Source organism: Sarcophilus harrisii, chromosome 1 (assembly GCF_902635505.1).
Source record: "Sarcophilus harrisii chromosome 1, mSarHar1.11, whole genome shotgun sequence".
Lineage (NCBI taxonomy): Eukaryota > Metazoa > Chordata > Mammalia > Dasyuromorphia > Dasyuridae > Sarcophilus > Sarcophilus harrisii.
The window spans coordinates 164807953-164830017 of NC_045426.1; the positions used below are offsets into that span (position 1 = coordinate 164807953).

The 22065-nt window shown below is 34.9% G+C and overlaps 1 protein-coding gene across 2 annotated transcripts in view; it reads right to left on the bottom strand.

The window, feature by feature from the left end:
* SV2C (synaptic vesicle glycoprotein 2C) overlaps positions 1-22065 on the bottom strand; it is a 267533-nt gene that overhangs the window by 26186 nt on the left and 219282 nt on the right. For both annotated transcript variants that reach the window (XM_031966305.1, XM_031966313.1), the window contains exons 6-12: positions 20989-21078; positions 19382-19492; positions 18469-18557; positions 16344-16508; positions 12997-13130; positions 9894-10097; positions 8142-8301 (exon numbers count right to left, since the gene is read on the bottom strand). In XM_031966305.1, coding sequence (XP_031822165.1) covers positions 8142-8301; positions 9894-10097; positions 12997-13130; positions 16344-16508; positions 18469-18557; positions 19382-19492; positions 20989-21078 — 953 coding nt within the window. The remainder of the gene's footprint in view (positions 1-8141; positions 8302-9893; positions 10098-12996; positions 13131-16343; positions 16509-18468; positions 18558-19381; positions 19493-20988; positions 21079-22065) is intronic.

Below are 22065 nucleotides of genomic sequence, written 5' to 3' on the forward strand. Positions count from 1 at the left end.
CAGTTGGCATGCATCGTTTAATAAATTGATATGCTTTAAAGCTCAAACTTTTGTTTCCTCAGTCCTTTCAGATTCCATCCACTACAATGTAATTCTTGTTCAGCCATTCCCCAATTGAAAAGCATTCCTATAGTTTCCAGTTCTTTGATTCTACACAAAGAGCTGCTAGATATGCTAAAAACACATATGGATCTACCTTTCTTTTTTCCATCCCTTTGTCCCATAGTGCCTCATCTTACTTTCTATACTGATGATATTATTTTTATCTTCCACATGAGAAAATTGAGGCTCAAAGAACTAAAGTGACTTGTTCCAAATTACTCAGTGGCTAAGCATATTAAAAAAAACTCTTTTAGTAGGGCAACTAGAAATATTGATAAAACATTTCTCTGATCTAAAAACCCTTTCTAGACTTGATTCTTTCCTAAGAAAATGGATTAAAGGTATAAAATAAAGTTTAACAAAGAGGTATTTGCAACTAGATAATTGTTTCACAATGGATAGGTTCTGGAAACCAGGAAGACCTAAGTTCAAATACTACCACATAAACTTACTAATTGTATGACTCTGGACAAGTCAATTACCTTCTATTTGCCTCAATTTTCTCAACTGTAAAATGGGGATAATACCTGTTTCATAGAATTGTTAAGAAGATAAAAAGAAGATTTTTAAAAGAATTTTATAAACCCCAAACAATCTAATATAATGTAATATATACATATACACAAATATATGTTATGTAGCATGTATACATATATACATAAATGCATAGATGTACATAACAATATAAATATATATATGTACATATATATGTCCACACACACACATACACACACACACACAAACACACTAGCTGTTGTTGTTATTGGGATCTCTACCTTCTCCATCTCCTGAGATAACTGATTTATGACCCATTCTTAGCTATTCAGAAAGGAAGATCTTTGCCTTCCTTGGGGGAGTAGAAAGGAAGAAATCTACTAGTAATTATTGCTCTGGAATGTTAATCCCAAACTGTATTTTAATAACTATTTTCCTTGTCCAAGCTTCCTGCAAATGTTACCTCAAATTGTCTTGAGGGACAAGTCTTTAGGAGTTATCCATGCCAATTTAATGATCTCTCTCTCTAAGTTAGAGATGGCTTGGATATAGAATAAGATCAACTTAAATTGTTTTTAATAGAAGTGCTTAAATTGAAGAATATTATTAATATGTATTTTTTCTTAACAGTGGCTGAACTAGGATTTAAACCCCAGCCTCCTTCATCTACCATCAATGATCTTTCCAGCCTGTAGTGTTGACAGTATTAACCAAGCAGACTATAGCAATTACATAGAAATTGTAATGATCAATTATAGAAAACAGAACTTCTGACCAATTTTGGAGATAATAAGTTTGTGATGATTTACATAATATTTGCAGTTCTGTTCCATGCCATGCTGAAGTGAATTACAAAACATTCTGTGCACAGATATATTCTTTAAATACAAGTAAATAAATTAGAATTCAGTGGTCAGAAAGTATTTCATTGCTCTTAAATCCTCTGTGGAAACTTTAAAGCTCCAGATTTTTCCCACTATAAAATAGTTACACTCCATGGAGGAAAGACTTTCTAAAGGTAGAGGTCCTCCTTTAGAAAGCTTCTATCAACAGCCAGCAAACACCTGGATCAAAGATATAATCAGCAGAGAGTTTTAGGCAGCATTAATTTGTCCCATAATAATCCAAATCCAAAGAATTTAGAGCCACATTTTAATAAAGAAATATAGTACTGAATTTTCTGTAAATGAATAAACCAAAAACAATTCATGAAATCTCAAGGAAAGTAAACATTTGACATCCCTATATCAGTTCCTACATGGGATAGTGAAATGCCTATACTTCTTTTTTATTTTTAGTTTATTTGTTTTTAATACACATTGTTTAATGAGTTATGTTGGGAGAGAAAAATCAGAACAAATGGGAAAAACCATGGGAGAGAGAAAAAAAACAGAAAAAAGGAGTGAACATAGGATTTGTTGATCTATATTGTCCCTTTAGTTCTTTCTCCGGCTGCAGATGGCATTTTCTGTCCAAAGTCTATTGGGATTCCTTTGGATCACTGAACAACTAAGAAGAACCAAGCCTTTCATAGTTGATCATCACACATTCTTTCTGTTATTGCGTACAATGTATTCCTGGTTCTGCTTGTTTCACTCAGCATCAGTTTATGTAAATCTGTCCAGGCCTTTTTATAATCAGCTTTTTCATCATTTTTTTATAGAACAATATTATTCCATTACCTTCATATACCACAAAGTGTTCAGCTATTCCCCAACTGATGGGTGTTCACTCCTTTTCCAATTTTTTGCTACCACAAAAAAAGCTGCTACAAACATTTTTGCACATGTGGGTCCTTTTCCCTCCGTTATGATTCCCTTGGGATACAGACCCAGTAATGAATACCTGTACTTCTTAAATGTATTTCAGCAAATATTTCTACCTGTTGACAAAGTATTTGAGCTGGAAAAATACTTTGCAAACCTCTAATCCCAAAACCCCATTTTCCAGATGAAAAACAAAGACCTAAAAAAGTTAAGTAAAATATTAATCTGAATGCAGATTGAAGCATGCTATTATTCTACTTACTTTATTTTTTTCATGTCTTTTTTTTCTTTTGGCCTGTTTCTTCTTTCACAACATGACTAATAGGGAAATATATTTCACACAACTTCATATATATGTATATATGTAATCTATGTCAAATATCAAATTGCTTATTATTTTTGCGTGAAGATAAAAAATTTGGAACTGAAAAATTAAAATAAAATGAACACTGAAATTGTCTTTACATATAATTGGGAAAAGATAAAATGCTATTAAAAAAAGGTAAGCCATCCTGAATTTCACAGTGAGCCTAAGGAGCAGTGTAGCCCAGTCAACACTTTTTCCACTAAATTTTATTTGGGAAAAGAAGAGTGGTAACTCTTAGACTCTTCTGCCTGAAAAGGAGAGGCAGGAGACTGTTTCAGATATAGATCCTAGAGAAGAAAATGGCATGTAGAAAAATATGGTCTTTTCTGAAGGTGTATGTGTGTGTGTGTGTATAAACTTCTTAGTGGGAATGTAGTTCTTCCTAAATTTGGGTCAAATGAGCACATGTCAAATGAAATAATTACCTATTTTATACTGCTATCACCCCAAGAATGCAATATTGGGGGAGGCTTACATTGTATTCTTATGTTTAAGGCAATGCATAGAGGTTCATGAGAAGTAAAGGAAAGAGAAAATGTGAGAGGATTCTAGATTTAAATCTTGAAGGAACCTTAGAGGTCATAGAATCCATTTTACAGATGAGGAAACATATAAAGGTTGTGACATGTCCAAAGTCACATATGTAAGTGACAAAGTCAGGATTTCAACCCAGGTCCTCTGAGGAAGTATGTCTAGAAAACACACAAAGCAGCCAGAGCTCTCTCCACTATACAACTCTGAACTCAGTAAGGAAGGACTGTTTTCCCTAGTTCACATAGAAACATTAAATATTTAATATATAAGTGGCTTGAAAATGATAGATACTCAATAATCCTCAATTGATTTCAACTGAATAAAAACAAAAGGATGAATGAAGGAGGGAGTAAAGAGAATAGAATCATGTACTACAAACATAAATGGAGAAAATGGGCGATCTATGGCATTTTCACCTTCTGTGATTAGATTCTTGATATTTCTTGTTATTATTGTTTTTACTTGTTATTACTATTTTGTAAATGGAGTGGCTAGCTCAGAGTCATATGGCTTAGCTCTCAGTCAGTTGGTTGAGTTTAGAATCAAATTGCTTGCCTCTGGTTAGTGTAATATTACATTGTCAGAATAATGATAAATCATAGCATTAATGCCTCCTTTGAGAGTCATTCACAAGACATAATGAATTGAATTCATTTTGGTATTTTTTTTTTCAGCAGCTCTAGAACTATCGGTTTCTGTGCCTCAGGCAAAAAAGCACAAAATATACTCTTAATTGAAATAGGTTATATGTGTGACAGAGACCCCAGGACACCATAAGTCTGTTTTTGAGATGAAAGTAAGGAACAGGACAAGACCAGTTGGAAACTCACTTAAGTGATGGATGTTTGGGGGAAGAAATCATCTCCTTTTAGTTTCATGTAAAAAGTTGCTCACTCATCTATAAAAGTGATTTTTCTAAATTAAATTCCAGTGGCTTCCGAACACCTCAAGAATCAAATATAAAACCCACAATTTGTTTTTAAAGCTATCCATAACCTGACTCTTCCCACTTTTCCAGTCTTCCCTCTACATACTCTAGGACCCCTTAGCACAAGATACTCCATCTCTCACCTCTAAGAATTTTCCCTCATGGCTGTCCCTCATGCCTACAATTCTCCTCCTCCACCCTATTTCCACCTCCTGGCTTCATAGGCTTTCTTAAAAACTCAGCTAGCCTTTTTGTAGTGGCAAGTACTGGAAACTGAGTGGTTGCCCATCAATTGGAATATGGCTGAATAAGGTATGTGAATGTTATAGAATATTATTGTTCTATACGAAATGATCAACAGGATGATTTCAGAGAGAGACTTACATGAACTGATGCTACGTGAAGTGAGTAGAATCAGGAGAATATTAAAAACAGCAACAACAAGATCAACTCTGATGGACTTGACTCTTTTCAACAGTGAGGTGATTTAGGCCAATTCCAATAGATTTGTGATGTAGAGAGTTATCTGCATCCAGAAAGAGGACTATAGGGACTGAATGTGGATCACAACATAGCATTTTTACCTTTGTTGTTGTTGTTTGCTTGCCTTTTTCTCACTTTTTTCCCTTTTTGATCTGATTTTTCTTGTGCATTGTGATAAATATGAAAATATGTATAGAAGAATCGCACATGTTTACTATATATTGGATTATTTGTTGTCTATGAGAGAGGGTGGGAGAAGAGAGGGAGAAAAATTTGAAACACAAGGTTTTACAAGGGTGAATGTTGAAAACTATTTTTACACGTATTTTGAAAATAAAAAGTTATTACTTAAAAAAAAAACTCAGCTAAAATTCCATCTTTCCTGGTCCCTTTAATGTCTTTCTTCTGAGATTATGCACAGTTTGTTCTGTATATCTTGTTTGTATACAGTTCTTTGCATGTTGCCTCTCTCATTAGATTGTAAACTCTTTTAGAGGAAGGATTGATTTTATCTATCTTTATAAATCCTAGTGCTTCAGCACAATACCTGACATATAGTAGGTATCAATAAGTAATTGTTGTGAGTAGCGATGGTTGAGCTGAGTTTTGAAAGAAACTGAGTATTCTAAGAGGTAGAGGTGAGGAAGGAGTGTTATTTCAAGTATGAGGGACACATACATTTCTAAGATTATTCACTCACTAAACTCTGAATCTACTCAATCATCTCTCTATCCCTTTCTGCATTCTTTTTCCATTCCTAGAGACTAAACCAAACAATCAATAAACATTTTCTAAGCATTTAGTTTGTGCCAGACACAAATGTTGTACCCGTCATCACAAATGTTGGAATAAAAGAGAATCAGTATCTGGGTGTACTGTGCCTCTGTCTCCCAGCTAGACAGAAATAGGCATCTCCTATTTCTATATAATACCTAAAATTCCAAATCATCCTCATCCATATTCCCAAAGTTGATTTTCACCCAAATAGACATCCTGGATCTTCTAAATATCTGCATCTGAAGGTTTGAAATGAATACCTCTTCCTTCTTTCCCCTTCCTCACTGATTATATGTATTAACTCATGACATCTAATAATCCCTCAAGTTGCATGGTATAATAGGAAGAACCATCATGGATTCACTGGCTCTTGGAATCTATAGGATCTGAATCAAAATTCTGCCTTTGACACTTAATTTTCTATATGACCTTGAGCAAATGACTAAGAGCATTCAATTACTTTAAGAGGCTGCATGATGTAGAAGAAAGATGTATTAGCTTAATACTTCTTCAAGGGTTCTGGAGTCAAGGGTTCTGGATTCAAATCCTGATTCTAATGCTTATACTTAAATGACAGATGTATGGTATAATGGATAGAGTACCAGTCCTAGAGTCAAGAAGACTCATTTTCTGAGTTTAAATCCCAGCCTCAAACACCTACTAGCTGTGTGATCCTGGGTAACTCATTTAATCCTGTTTGTCTCAGTTTCTTCATCTGTAAAATGAACTGGAAATGGCAAACCAATGCAGTATCTTTGCCAAGGAAATACCAAATAAGGTCACAGAGTCAGACATGACCAAATGACTCAACAACAACTAGTGGATAGAAGTAATTATTATTGCATGGGACTGCCTCAGTACAGACCTGAGTCCCTTACTATTTTTCAAATTTTATATTAGCCTTATGTCCTTCAAGGCCTTATTGGTTAAAACAAGAGAGTCCAAGATGGTTCCTTCCAAAGTGCCAACAAAGGACTCACAGGCACTCGATTTGAAATTTTGTTGGACCCCAGGCCTAAACTCACCAACGTTTTGTTTTGATCTGCAACTCAGAAGGTTTGGAAGTTCATTCCCTGAGCTAAGATCTCTAGAGAGGAATAATAGGCACTGGGCTGAGACCAGCAATCAGCTGTAAGGACAAACTAGGCCTAGTAGCAAAAATAGAATGCATTGACTTTATTAGGTTCTAATGAGTGCCAATTTCCACCAGCAAACTGGAAGGTGACTTTAATTGCGTCATTAGTGAGGACTACTTCATTACATTTCTGGAAAGCTTCCATTTTCCAGTCCTGGGCTAAAATATTCAATAATGATGAGCTAATAAGTCTTTATTAATGTAAATTCCGTTCTCCAAGAATGGATAAGTAGCAATTTCAGAGGTAGCATTTGAATTCAGATCTTTTGTTTGTCTTTCCACTGAACTACATTAATTTTCCTACCTTCTCATTCCATTCCATTCTATTCATTTTGGGAGGTTTCCTAGCCACTAAGATAAATAGCAAACTAAGGTATTTGGATTTTATTCTGTTGGTATTGTAGAATTGTAGATTTTGAGAAGGCTAAAGTCATGAAGAAAGTAGTATTTTAGAATGATTATTTTGGTAATGGTAAAATTCATGTGACAGAAGGTCACAATTTTCAGAGACAATCTTTTTTTTGTTTTGTAAACTAAAATGACTTTGGTCATGATCGTTATGCTCATTACATAAAAGAAAATAAAAAAAAAAAAGAAATTAAGACTAACCAGATGGAATAGAGAGAACTAGAGGTAAGAAGGGTAAAAGAAAAGAAACACTTGAAAAGCAGAAGAGAACTGTCAGGATGGTGAAGTAAAGGAACATTCCTACTCAGGAGTGAACATTTTAACTGAAATCCTGGAAAAATCCCACCTCCCTCCCACACTCCCAATCAAAGCACCAAGAACAGTGTTGACTCCATCCAAAGGCAGAGTAAATCTCCATGGGGAGAAAACGGAAGAGTCATTTGAGACGGAGAGAAAACAAAAAAGGACTTGTTTTCACACATGCCTAACAATACAAGAAAATGGCTTCCTTTTCTTTAAATCAATTATTCCATTATGGAATTCATTCCACTTCCTAACTAAAAGCTCTTTCTTCCAGACCTTTTTTTTTTTTTTTTTTTTTTTTTTTTCTGGCACAAGGCTGGAGATCTGAATGTCTCCACCTTTAGGAGTGGATAAATAATTTTTTTCCAATAGCAATCTTTATGGAAATTGGAAGTGTGCTGTGCCTTCCTCCAATTTGAGTTTTAGGGGCATTATTTGTGGTTGATTAATACAAAAATCATGTAGACACCTGCTGACCCAATATATTCACCCTCCTGGGTGATTAGCAATTGGAAATTTTTGCCCATACTCATTAGCCAGTCCAAAAGATGCTATTAAATCCCAGTGCCTGCTGTGTTATTATAGCCTCCACATATCCTCGGCCAATAAACAAATTCATATTTCTAATTAACTTCTTTCAGTTTCTCTGCCCTATTTGTTTTTGCTACCAGTTATACATTGTGGCTTATTATTATTATTTGATACTCCTCTGGAACCTGCAGCTCACAAGCCAGATGTTTTCAAATAGTTTCAGGGGACAATAATCTATTTGGATAGTGCCGATACTTCCACCACTCCTGTGGTCCTGCTGCCTCCTAAGCATGCTGACTGGTTAGAACATACCTTCTGTCCGTTGGGTAGAGTTCTACGGTGACCACATCTAAGGAGTTCCAGGCAGAAATAGTCAAGCCATTATAGAGACAAAGCATGGCTATCATCATGGATTCACTGGTACCATACCACAGGAAAAAGCAGCTAATCCCAGAAAGCACCATGGAGCCACCTAATAAGAAACAACACAAAAGGCTGTCAGATAGTTTGTTTCCTTAAAGCAGATATATTTAGCATTCGATACAGCAAAGTCCCATTACTTATTTTATTTCCCCCCAAATATATGTAAAGAACATTTTTACATTCATTTTTTAAAGTTTTGAGTTCTAAATTCTCTCCTTTTTCTTCCTTCTTTCTCCATGAGATGGCAAACAATTTGATATGTTACACACTTGTAATCATACAAAACATGTCTCTATATTAGTCATGTTGTAAAAGAAGATGCAGCCCCCCCCAAAAAAAGTGAAAAAATGAAAAATGATATGCTTGATTTGGATTCAGATTCTATTGATTCCTTCTCTAGAGGTGAATAGTATTTTTCATCATGAATCCTTTGGAATTGTCTTGGGTCATCATGTTTCTGAGAATGACTATGTCATTTCCAGTTGATCATTATATAATTGTACTATGACTACATATGACATTCTCCTGATTCTGCTCACTTCACTTTGTAATAGTTCATGTAAATCTTCCCAGGTTTTTTTTTTTTTAAATCAGCCTGTTCATAACAATAGGCTCTTGATAAATCCTAATAGGCCATCTGAATCCTTGCTAAGCACAGGAAGACAATTTTTAGCTTTTGAAGGCAAGGACTTTCATGGTACCATGACAAAAATCATCACTAATAGCTCACATTTACATTCTGTATGACATTGAACAATGAGCCTGTAAGGTTGGTAGTGATAAAAATATTATGAGTCTGTTATGTCAGCAACATAGGAACTTTCTCCATCAATACCGACCATATTGTGACTTCATAGGTAAATTCCAGGGAGTCACCTGAGGCACATTAAAGGATTTGTCAAGGATTACATAGCTCCTAAATGTCAGAGGCATCCAGATTTTCCTGACTTCCAGTTCTGTACTCTACCTACTATACAATGTTGCCTTTACTATACATAAATATCATTATCTCTATTTTAAGGAAGGAGAATCTGAGGTTTGGAGAAATCTTGTTCAGTCATGTCTGATTCTTTGTAACTATTTGGGATTTTCTTGGCAATCATACTGGAATGTGTTTGCCATTTCCTTCTCCAACTCATTTTATAGATGAGGTAACTGAGGTTGGGGGTGGGAGGCACAGGGAATGGGGATTAGAGATTTGTCCCAGGATTAATCACGCACCTAATAAAATGTCAGATCTGGGAGTTTCTGACTCCTAGAAGTATTCCTATTATATTCCATGCCCCACTGTAAATCATTGACCTGACCTAGCAGGATAGTGAGCAGGAAGAAAGTTTAGTTTGCCCAATCAACTGGATTTCAAACATGGAAACTATGAAATGAGTTTTATAAATTTCTTAGTTATTTAAGTGGAAAAAAATACATGTTGGTTATATGTAATTAGTTTTTTAGTCAGTAATGAGTCTATAAAAATAAAGTCTATAAAATAGACTTAAATAGGTTATCAGGCTACAGTTAAACATCTATGGAAAGGATGTCTTTTTACCTCCAAACATTTTACTTCTAAAGGAAAAAACTGAGTATCAGCTAGACTGTAAGAAGTTTCTTCATTTTATGTAATCTAGGAAAACACACACATACCTAGCATGGTTAAGCGTCCGATCCTGTCCATCAACAATGCAGATACAATATTTCCTGGCAATACTGCCAGTGTACCCAGAAAATTAACAAAGTAAATCCAGTAGGCGCTGTCATCATCATAAAAGCTGATTTGACATCCCGTCTTGTTGTTCGAAAATGTGCAGTTTTTAAATTCACTGTCAATGAATTTATATGGCTCAAAATCTGTGAAGGAGAGAATAGAGGTGATTAGATATCACCTAATTGTCGCATAATTAGGAAATATGCCAAGAATTAAGACTATTGGGATTGTAAGCCTCCTGAGTGTAGCTGCTGTTATTTACTCATTTCAGTCCCGTCTGACTCTGTGATCCCATTTGGGATTTTCTTGGCAAATATACTGGAGTGATTTACCATTTCTTTCTCCAGCTCATTTTACAGATAAGGAAACTGAGGTAAACAGAGTTAAGTTACTTGCCCAGGGTCATACAGCCAGTCTGAGGCTGGATTTGAACTCATGAAGATAAAAATTCCTGATTCTAAGACCAGTGGGGATAGGAACCATGTTTTACACATTTTTGAATTAACCATAATGCCTTATATAAACAGATACTTGTTAATAATAACTCATATCTGCATAGGATTTTAAGGGTGGACTTACAAAGTATTTTTCTCACAACTTGAGAAATACATTTTTATATGCTTATTTGTATACATGTTACCTCCTCCCATAGACTGTAAGCTTCTGAAGACAAGAGATTTTTGATTTTTTTGTGTCAGTGACTAGAATGGTATTTGGTACCAAGAAGGTGCTTAATAATTATATGTTGACTGATTAAAGTCGATATATCTTCATTTTATAGATTACGAAAACTAATTCACAGAGAGGTTGTGTGATTTTTCCAGAGTCACAAGGCTAATAAGTTTCACAAACCAGAATTAAACCTAGGTTTCCTAACTCCAATCCCAGAGCTTTCTCCAATCAAGCCAAACTGTCTCTAATGTTTATTGACATAATAAGTGAATTCAGAAAGACTATTTGTCTCTTCTTTTACCAATTTTTACCATTTTTAGCATGTTTTAAATCATTTTTGCCATGTTTTATCATTAACTGTCATTAATCTTATTTTTTTCTTGATTGTTTTGTTCTTTTTGAATCATGTTAATATTGCATTTCTATTAACACCAAACAATTAATGTAAGCTACAATTTATTTCAAAATGTAAGATTATGGGCTATATTTATCATTTTGTGGGAATTTGAGACAAATAAATTGCATGATAATAAAAGTATGCATTGATATAACATTTTAAAGTTTGCAAAGTACTTTATGCAAGTATCTCATTTTATCATCATAACTCTTAAAAGGAAGTGTTATTATTATCTCCATTTGATGTTAAATTTGAACTCAGGGGTTCTTGATTCCAGGTCCAGCTCATGGAGCTGCCTGATTGTTCTAATCATACAATGAATCCTTAATGTAACTTGAATTGGAATTTAATATCTGTTTATTTTTGTAACTTCCTCAATATCTAGCACATTTCATAGGCGAAAAATAGTTATTGACTAAGTAAATGAATCACATTTAGGGAGAGAGAAAGGCATTGTGTTAAGTGTTTTAGAAATATTTAGGTGTGAGCTAGCTGGCACAATAGATAGAGTGTAGGACCTGAGTTCAAATTCCACCTCAGACTTAAAACTAGTTGTATACCCTGCAAGTCACTTAATCCCATTTGCTTCTGAGAGAGAGGAAGAGAGAGAGAGAGAACAACAAAAAAAGAAATATTAGATGAAATTAGCTTTTGAATTAGAATCCTTTGGATCCTCCAGAAAGACCTGCCCATCAAGTAATCAATCAATAAAATTATTAAACACCTACTCTATAGGACATTTTGCTATTGTTTCTATTGTCTGACTCTTTGTGAGTCTATTTGGAGTTTTCTTGGCAAAGATACTGGAGTGGTTTGCCATTTTCTTCTCCAGTTCATTTTACAGATGAGGAAACTGAGACAAACAGGATTGAATTGTCTATTAAGTGTCTGCAGCCAGATTTAAATTTGGGTCTTCCTGATTTCTTGTCATAGTGCTTTATCTACTGAATCACCCAGCAATCCTTTGTGCAACTATAATGAAACAATTCCTCTCAGGTGCTTGCATGTCAAGCATTTAAAAATTGTCAAGTACTGCTAGTCTTGTTTCTGTGGCCTTGGATACCTCCCATTAGTTGCTCACATTTGGTCTGTATCCTGTCAACAGAGTTAAGGGGTAGGTAAGAATGAGCAGTCACAAATTTGGACTCAAATTTTCCTTCATGTTAACCCACAATGGGCTCTTCCTTTTCTCTTCCTGAGAGTACGGACAAGTGAACAGAGGCTGCTCTACTTTTCTTCTGGTTAGGGGCTGTCACATAGGACTCATTCCTGCTAGATCCCAATCTAGATATTTTTCAGGCTTCCCAGAGGGACAAACAAAAAAGTAGATAACATCCACACTTTCATAGAATCATGGATATAGAGCCTGAAGAGACTTTAAAAGCTACTTAGCATAACCCCTTCATTTTGTAGATAAGGAAATTAAGGATTAGAAAAATAAAATGATTCCTCTATGGTCACATGTATCATAATATAATCTGGCATTTGAACTGGAGCTTTGATTCCAACTTTCCCCCCTAAATCATGCTATTGACTTTTGCTACAGAAGAAGAAAGACGTATTACACCCTAAGCAAACTCAGGCTAAGAAAACCTGGATTTACAAAAGCAGATAAATTATAAAAAAATCCTCTGCTTTTCAAAAGGATTCATAATATGACTTTTAAGTACTGAACTCTCCAACACTATGTAGAATCATTAATGAAAAATTAATTCACACTCAACTTTTTAGAAACACATCTATTAGGTAAAGTGAGATATAACTGTAAGACAAATATACTTGTAATAACTCAGGCAATAAGATGGGAAACTCACCCTGACTCTTTGAGAGTCAACCAATGAATTTGTTTCAGGTGTTATCATTATCTTACACATATCCTTTATCCCCACATTAGTTATATGCATAGAGTTTATAATGATGATTGTAGAACTGCCAAAATGGCCTGTTTTTGATGGCAGTGGTGAGTGACATACCTGTGTTGTTAAAATGTGTTTCAATAAATGTACAGTTCCTGAAGTAGGTGTTTTGGGAGGTCACATCTTCAAAGTAACAATTCTTAAAAATGGAGTCTTTAAAAGTTACAGATTTGAACTTCATCCCCATGAACCTGATAGGATACAAAAGAGATTCAATCGATGACCTTGGTCCATGGGAGATAAATTAAGTCAAAAAGACTCAGCTGCAGCAGAAGCTTACTGCCTGATTATTATCAGTTCCTGATTATTCAAGAGTCAAAATATTAAATTTGGAGATTTCCCCAGTCTCTTTCCTTTCTCCTTTGCCTGCTTCTTGACCTTATAACAGCATACTTCAACAGCTTCTTCTTTCATCAGAAAAAGAAGAAATAAAACACAAACCCCAATATATTATTTCTTACCAGCAGCTCTGGTGAATGAACTTGTTGGAAAGAAGAATGCAGGACTTGGTTAAAATCCAGGTTTGGGTTTTACCTTTAGATTTCAGTCATTAAGACTTTTACCATGGATACTCAAGCATTATCTGGTTGAGGGATCATCTCTCCATTATATCTCCTTTTTGACTCTAATTAAAAGTTCTTTGATCAATGAATGGAATGATAGGACAATATAGAAAGGGTCTACTTAAACAGAGATTTTTAACCTGAGATCTGTGAACTGGTTTTAAAAATATTTTGATAATTGCATTTCAATATAATTGTTTTCCTTTGAAATTTTGTACATTTAATTTAAGCATGAGTTACACCAGGTTATTAAAAGGTTTCATGACACACAAAAATTAAGAGTCCCTCATCTATTATCTCTAAAAGAGCATTGTTTCATATTTATGATTTCAGGCTTTCTTGCAGAAAAGAAATAAAGATTCTGGCCTCTCTTAGGGTTTAAGAGGCATTACAGACAGATGCTTCCAGCCACATTTTCTTTTTCAGTATTAATGATTTGACTCTGTGCATCAAAGAGGAAGGTGATAAACCAGCACATTTTGAAAAGTAAGTAGAACGATGAAACCAATTGAAAACATGCTTGGATGGCACTGATGGGAATGCTGGACAGATGGTAGCAATAATGTTATCATAATATTCTGAATGAGTCTTTCATTTGCACTAGGTAACAGAGACTTAGGTGCCCCATGGGATCAACAGTTGTTCCTTGTTAATTTTCAGAACAGATATAAAAGCACAAGGGTTTACTGAGAAGGAGATGTCTTTCCCCATCTCTTTACAAATGCAGAGACTGGGGTACTAGTAATTCAGGTCTTGTCAATATTTAACAAGGTTATACTGCCCCTATCAATAGAAGAAAATGTAAAGAATGCAGTTGACTTAAAAGTATTTCATTTACCAATTTATATTTCTTTTTAAAGACAAATCAGATGTAGTGCATATTCCTTTCTCAACTATCATCTGGCTTAATTTTCTTTTGAAAATGTATAGCTTAATAAATGAAGCTGGAATCTTGCTACTTCTCCAAGTCATTTTTATTTGGAAGTGATCAGTTCCAGGGGCAGAGGGAATAGTGATGAAGCTACAAAATGGCACTAAATGGCCTTGCATTTTCAGGAGAGCATCAATTTTTTGAAATGAAATTGGATTTGGAATGGGGAAGCTCTTTTAAAAAATAAGTTGGGCTCATATTTTAAATTTCTCTGCATTGCACAAAATCCTGTAATCCCATTTACCTTCAAATGTGTATATTTTAAAGAAATTATCCCAATACTATAAATTGGGTCATCTGGGGAATTACTGATGAAAACTCTTAATTTTTTCTGCTTATGATCTTCATGGACATTACTGAATACAAGATTTCATGAAACATTGACTGGATACTATACACAGAGTTACAATCTAAAAAAAGTAGAATTCTCATCCAAGGAGGATACAGAGTAATAAGATTTATAAACATCATTCATTAATTTATACTGGTTAAATAAGATACTTTTTAGGGTCCTCAAGGATTGCAAGTCCAGGTGGTGGTCAATAATATCCCACAGAAAAGGAATTCATCTTTTCCTATATCATGACGCACCCTTTTGGCACTTTGGGGAAGTCTTAGAATAGTAGTATTTTTTCAATAGTATTTTATTTTTCCAAATACATCTAAAGATAATTTTCAACATTTATTTCTGTAAAACTTTGTGTTCCAAATTTTTCTCCCACCCTCCCTAACCTCCCCCCATCAAGACAACAAGCAATCTGATATAAGTTAAATATGTGCATAGAATAGTATTTTAAAATTAGAAAATAATTGATTATAAAGGAAAACAAAAGTTAATGAAAATAAATTTTTGGTTACCTAAAATAATTTAGTTAGTAAAAATATTTTTTTCCCATTCAAGTTCACATATCCTCCATAATCTATCAAGGACTCCTTAGAAGTCTGTGGACCACCATGTTAAGAAGTACAGTTGTAGGACAATAAAGTTGACCCTATATTGAGCAAATAATAGTTCCTCTTGCCTCACATAGCTAGGTCAGACTGCTTGTACTGGATTCTTAATCTTTTTTCATTTACTCTTCAAGATAAGGAATAGTGAAAAAGTCCTAAAGAAGAGAGTGCTTAGAACCCCTTCCTACCTTTCAGTCTTGTTTAGTTCTGAGGTATAGAATAGGAACTCTGCCCAGTTATCTCAAATCTTTGCTTTTCCATTTTCTCAAATGAGAAGATTTAAATTGTCCCCTGTCTTTGCTGATTGAATGCAAATATAAGTTATTATGGTGGTCATATGGACAACATATCCTTAGAACTATCTTGAATATGTTTCTGTCTCTAGGCCAGAATGAAATTGAACTCTCTTAAAAAGACAGTTCTCAATCTTTAACTTAAAAACATATGGAGGTCAATTATATATTTTATGTAATCCGGACCAGGGTGATTAATGTTACATTTACAACCCTTGTAATTCACTGGGAAATTCCTCCAACTATCTAACCTAAACTTCTTGGCTATACCTTAATACAATATCCTTCTCCCACCCCCACTTTAATATAAAATGAAAAACACCAGATGGATAAGTGTGTGTACGTGTTCTGTTTCTCTATTTGTGCCCTTTTAGACTTTGTCCAAATCTTTCTTTACTTTTTTATGACTGGTATGTACACACACACACACACACACACACACACACACACACACTTTATAAATTAAATGGAAAAAAATTGATACCTCCCATAGCTACCTGTTTTATTAAGACTATCTATAAGCTCTAACATTGAGCACAATTAAATCTTATGTTTAGAAACTAAAAAGAATATTCAGCATTCACTTATATTGCCTTAGCAACCTTACAATTCCTTTCCCAGATTGGTAGTGATTGTATAAATGATTGTACTTAAACATTTCTGGACCTGCCATTGTCGTATTCTGTACTGGTGTGGATCTGATTTTCCAAGGTGAAGTTGAGAGTAAAATTGGCCACTTTTTCTCTGCCAATGTTTCTCACTTGGGAAACATATTCATCAGCCTGAAGATGCTTAATGACATCAGGGAACCAGACAGACAATCCATAGTACCTGTGGAAACATAGAAAGCCTTTCTCGTTAAGCACTCCAGTGCAAGAGAGTTAATATGCAGAGTCAGTGAGATCAATAATTTTTTAAAGAAGAGTCCTCTTTCTTCATTTTAAAAATGAAAACAAAACAACTGAGGCTCACAAAAGGGAAATGATATATCCAGTATCACATGTGTGACAAATAAACAGGTAGGATTCAAACCCAGTCTTTCTGACTTCAAATCTAGCCCATTTCCATTGTACCCCACTGGTTATCATATAAGGATTTCCAGTGATGGTTGTGTATTCTCATAATTTTGATGATTAGCCAAAATAGAGTTAAAAAGATCTTTCAAAGAGTCAAGTAAAGGAGACATATCTTATATCCATCTAAGACTAATAATAATAACTAATATTCACTTGATAAGTGCTTCTCTGATTCTCACAGCATCCTGTGAGGTAGGCACTACAACTACTATTGTTTCCATTTTATAGTTCAGGAAACCAAGATTCAGATTGGTGATTAACTTGTGCATGATCATAAGGGTAGTGGTGGAGTTTGCATTTGAACTCTCCCATACAATATTCTTTCTGATTTACTGCACTGTCTCTCTACTAAACATAGAGTTGTTGTCTTTAAAAGAACAAAAAATTCAGATTATTCTAATGGGTAAAAGCTATTTGGAAGTCCCCCGGAATATATCACTTTGATCAGAGGTGTCCTGCTAGAAGCAAAGATTCTCGTGAAACCTTGTCTCTCAAGATGCCATAAAATCTTATAGTATCATATCCAGGGGTCCTCAAACTTTTTAAATAGGGGGCCAGTTCACTGTCCCTCAGACTGTTGGAGGGCCGGACTATAGTAAAAACAAAAACTTTGTTTTGTGGGCCTTTAAATAAAGAAACTTCATAGCCCTGGGTGAGGGAGATAAATGTCCTCAGCTGCCGCATCTGGCCCGCGGCGTAGTTTGAGAACCCCTGATTAGTCAGATGATATTTATAACATACTGTGTAAATCTTAAAGCAGTAAATTGTTGTTGTTCAGTTGTTTCAGTATTATTTGACTCTTTGTGACCCCAGGTTAGGTCTTTCTTGGCAAAGATACCAGAGTAGTTTGCTTTTTCCTTCTCCAGCTCATTTACACATGAGGCAATGGAGGTAAACAGGGTTAAGTGACCTGCCTAGGATGACACGGCTATTAAGTGTCTGAGGCTAGGTTTGAATTCACAAAAATGAGTTTTCCTGATTCTAGAACTGGCCCTTCCTCCACTGTGCCCCTTAGCTGGCTGCAAAACACTAAATAAATATTAGCTAGCTGGGAAAAAAAGGGAGAAAATTGGAAGACTTATGGTCTATCATTGTGTAAATGTTGTTGGGTAGAAAACAAGTTAAATCTCAGGGAAAGAAGGGTCCCTTGCTATTTCTTTAGCTTGAGCCAGTAAGATGTTGAGTAACCTTTGGCTAAGTGTAAGTGAGTCACCTCCAGAAGTGTGTTAATTTGGGGCACAATAGTCGGTAGTTGCATATCTCTATTATATAGCCCCAAATGCAGGATATTATCTGTTTTTCAGTTATTTAAACAATTAATTAGGAAGATGATAACTTAAAATTTTCCAACAACAAATGGGATTCAATCAAAAACAGATGAAATTCCTCCCTCTTTCCCTTGTTCCCCCTTTCTTCAGCATTCTAATTTACCAGATGGTAAGCTTTGTGGCAAAAAGATCATTTTCCAAATGTTATTGGGCTTTGCCCTCTCTATTTGCATAACCATGATATATGAAATAAATGAAATCATCAGACAGTTCCTTTTGTTGAAACTGGAACTATTCACATGTTACAATGAAAAGAAAAATAAAACAACCACAGAGTGTGTCTAGGTCACCAAGTGATATGAAAGTTACTATTAGAATGGAAAAGGCATAAGGAAGGAAGAATTCTTATCATTTATTTTTCTTTCTAAAAATAAAAATGACTCTTACCCAAAAGACAAGGTGAACCAAACTGCTGTCAGTTTCAATGTATTCTCTTTAACAGGATAGTTAAAACATCTCATAAAAGTTAACCAGATCTGTGAAATATTAGAAAGTTAGTTTCTCTAACACAATAGTTCAGCAAAACCCAAGATGAATAAAACTTAAGTGATGTGCTTAAATGGGAAGACTGTAAGTCTGGAAAAATTGGACTCTCCTTGATCCTATTTAGTTAAAGTAAAAGGGAAAAAGTTCCCAGGTCAGGAAACTAAATCATAATGAGTTTTCATGCTGTCAATATTGAGACTGTGGTTTCTTCCTTTGATATCCAAAAATTACAACCTATCCCAAATCATTGCTAAAAGATTTGCCTTTTGCAAAGGGAGCAACTAATCTTCAATTTTCTCTGGTCTCACTGGTCCCAAGGATATCATCCCAGCATTTTGGGAACATAGGAAATGGAATGTACCTTATCTGGGTCAAATCTTTGACATTATATATGAAGTAACTGAGGTGAAAAGAGGGGTAATGGCTCCCTCTGGGTCACATAAGTAAAACCTAGCAGAGTGGGACTTTGAATCAAGGCCTTCTAATTACCTGAAACTGTTTCTGGAATCAGGTGTAATGTATCAGCAGGGTGTAAGCCCTTGAGAGTTACTGCTACATCTATTTATTACTATTCTTTTTTCTATTAGGATTGGGGCCTATGGTTTTATTGATGTGGGAAACTTCTTTTAAGGAAATTCCCTCATTTTGTACATGAGGAAAACTGAGGCAAACAGGGTTAAGTGACTTAGCCATAGTTATCCAGTTAGTAAGTGTTTGAGGCCAGATTTGAACTTAGATTTTATAGATCAATAACTCAGTATTAATCTCATAATGCTGAGAAAGACAAACATCCCAGATGGGGTTCATTACTTACTCCATATAATTCTGTGCGGATTCGAACAAAACATCTCTTGTACCAAGTCCCTGTGTCACTCTCAATTTCAATCAATTCATCGATCTGCTTTGGAGTTTTGATTCTGTTCACCTGTAAAGAGCAGTAGAACAGAAAGTGCTCATATTTTTTTCTTTTCTAGTTTAGCTTACAGATGTTAAATTTTGTATGAATTTCATAATCTATGGACATGTAGGACCACCTAGAAATAAGTATGCAAATCAAAACTGCCTGAGAAGCAGGAAGTAGAACAGAGATTAAGTTTGTTGACCTGGAGGAGTGAGGAGCCATATTCATCAGATATATAGCACTGGTCCCATTTTATGGTAAAGGGAAAGAACAACTGATAATACCAATGGACTTGAGAATGCTTGAAACATATTGGATTGGGTAAGATATGTAGGATAAAGCTCTTTTAACAAAAAAGTTGGAAACAGTTAATGTTCATGCATCATGTGTTTTTACATAGGTTTATCTCATTGTATCTGATTAGATATGTTTACATATGTTATCTTATTGTATACTCACAACCATCCCATGCGGTAAGATTACCATTTAAAAATTTTTAATATTCTTTTTTTTTTTTTTTAGAATTTGAGTTTCAAATCCTCTCTCCTAGCCCCTTCCCCACCTACTGAGAAAGTTTGTATAAGATATCAGTTATAAAATCATGCAAAACATCTTTCCATATTAACTGTATTGCAAAAAAGGGGGAAAATAAAAGTGAGGAAATTATAGTTCAATTTGTACTCAGAATTCATCAGTTCTCTTTATGGAAGTGGATTTTTTTTAAAATCATGAATCCTTTGGAATTATCTTGGATCATTCTATTGATCAGAGTAGCCCAGTCTTTCACAGTTGAGGATTATTACAACACTGCTATTACTGTGCATAATGATCTCCTGGTTCTTCTCACTTCACTTTGCATCAGTTCATAAGGGTCTTATATGTTTTTTTCTGATACCCAACTCCCTTTTTTAAAAAAAAAATTTCAAAGTTTGTTTTTCCTAGTCATTTCTTATAGTGCAAGTACTCAACTTTACAATCACATACTGCAACTTGTTCAGTCATTTTTCAATTGATAAGTATCCCCTCAGTTTCTAGCTCTTTATCTATGACCATGTAAGCACAAGAAAAGAAGAGCACTGCTGAAGCTAGAGCTGGGGGCAGCTAGATGGCACAGTGGAATGAGCACTAGCCCTGAAGTCAAGAGGACCCCACAAACATTCTCCTAGTAAGCTAGGAAATTAGTTGAAAGTAAAGAAACTGAATAAAGTTGCACAGTGAGATTTGCTATATAATAACCTTTCTGAAAATGTAGGGGGCACTCCTCTACAAATTTAAATATACTTACACATATACATATTTTTACAATGCATATATATGTGTATATTTGTATACATGTGTGTGTGCATATAGCCTTTCCATTGTACCCCACTATAGGCTACTCAACTCTGAAATGACATGCGAATAGATCAGGCCTACTCAGAAAGGAGAAGGAAAAATATTAAAGTATTTATTACTGAATGACTATAAAGGATCTGAGGCCCAGGGTAGGGAAGGAGAAATAACTGAAGAGCCATACTTACAGAGAAGACTTTCTCAGGCTGACCACGGGCTCTCATATTAGTATCGTGGATTTGCTTCAAAATCATCCAGGCTTCATCATGTTTCCCAACCTAGGAATTTCAAGCATATGTGTAAAATATACATATTATTGCTAATTATCTAATCTTATTGGATTTGACCCATTATTCTAATCTGCCAGAATCTTCTTTCCCTATTCCCCAAATCAATCAAACAATATTTATTAATCCGCAAGACAATCTAACTTGAACCAGGGCATCTGGGAGCTTGATTCCTGAAAAGATTTTGGGATGACTGCTCTATAGGAATTTTTTAAAGTTATCTTAGCATCATTGAATAAATTCCAATTATAAAGTGCTGGAAGAGCACCATGAAAATTGCCTAGACTACTTTGAGGGAGTATACTTATATTGTGGGGAGGTGCTGTATGACTTTACAAATATCTCACTTGATCCTCACAACAACCCTGAAGGATATTGTTATAATCCTCCTTTTACAGTTGAGGAAACTAAGGCAAATAGCTTACGTGACTAGCCCAGAGTAGCGCATAGTGTCTGAGATCATATTTGAAGTCAGATCTCACCATGGAGTTCCAGCACCTTTCTTTTTTTCTTTTCTTTTTTTTATTATTATAGCTTTTTATTTACAAGATATATACATAGGTAATTTTTCAGCATTGACAATCGCAGATCCTTTTGTTCCAATTTTTTCCTTTCTTCCCCTCACCACTTCCCCCAGATGGCACGTTGACCAATACATGTTAAATATGTTAAAGTATTAGTTAAATACAATATATGTATAGATGTCCAAACAGTATTTGCTGTACAAAAAGAATTGGACTTTTAAATATTGTACAATTAGCCTGTGAAGGAAATAAAAAATGCAGGCGGACAGAAATAGAGGGATTGGGAATTCTATGTAGTGGGTCATAGTCATCTCCCAGAGTTCTTTCCCTGTAGTCCAGCACCCTTTCTATGGGTTGCCTTGCTGGGAAAATAATTTCTAATGAGTGGAATCTGAGATGATGACATGTAAATAGCAGTATCAGATTTAGGCCTTGAAGGACAAGAAGGATTTCA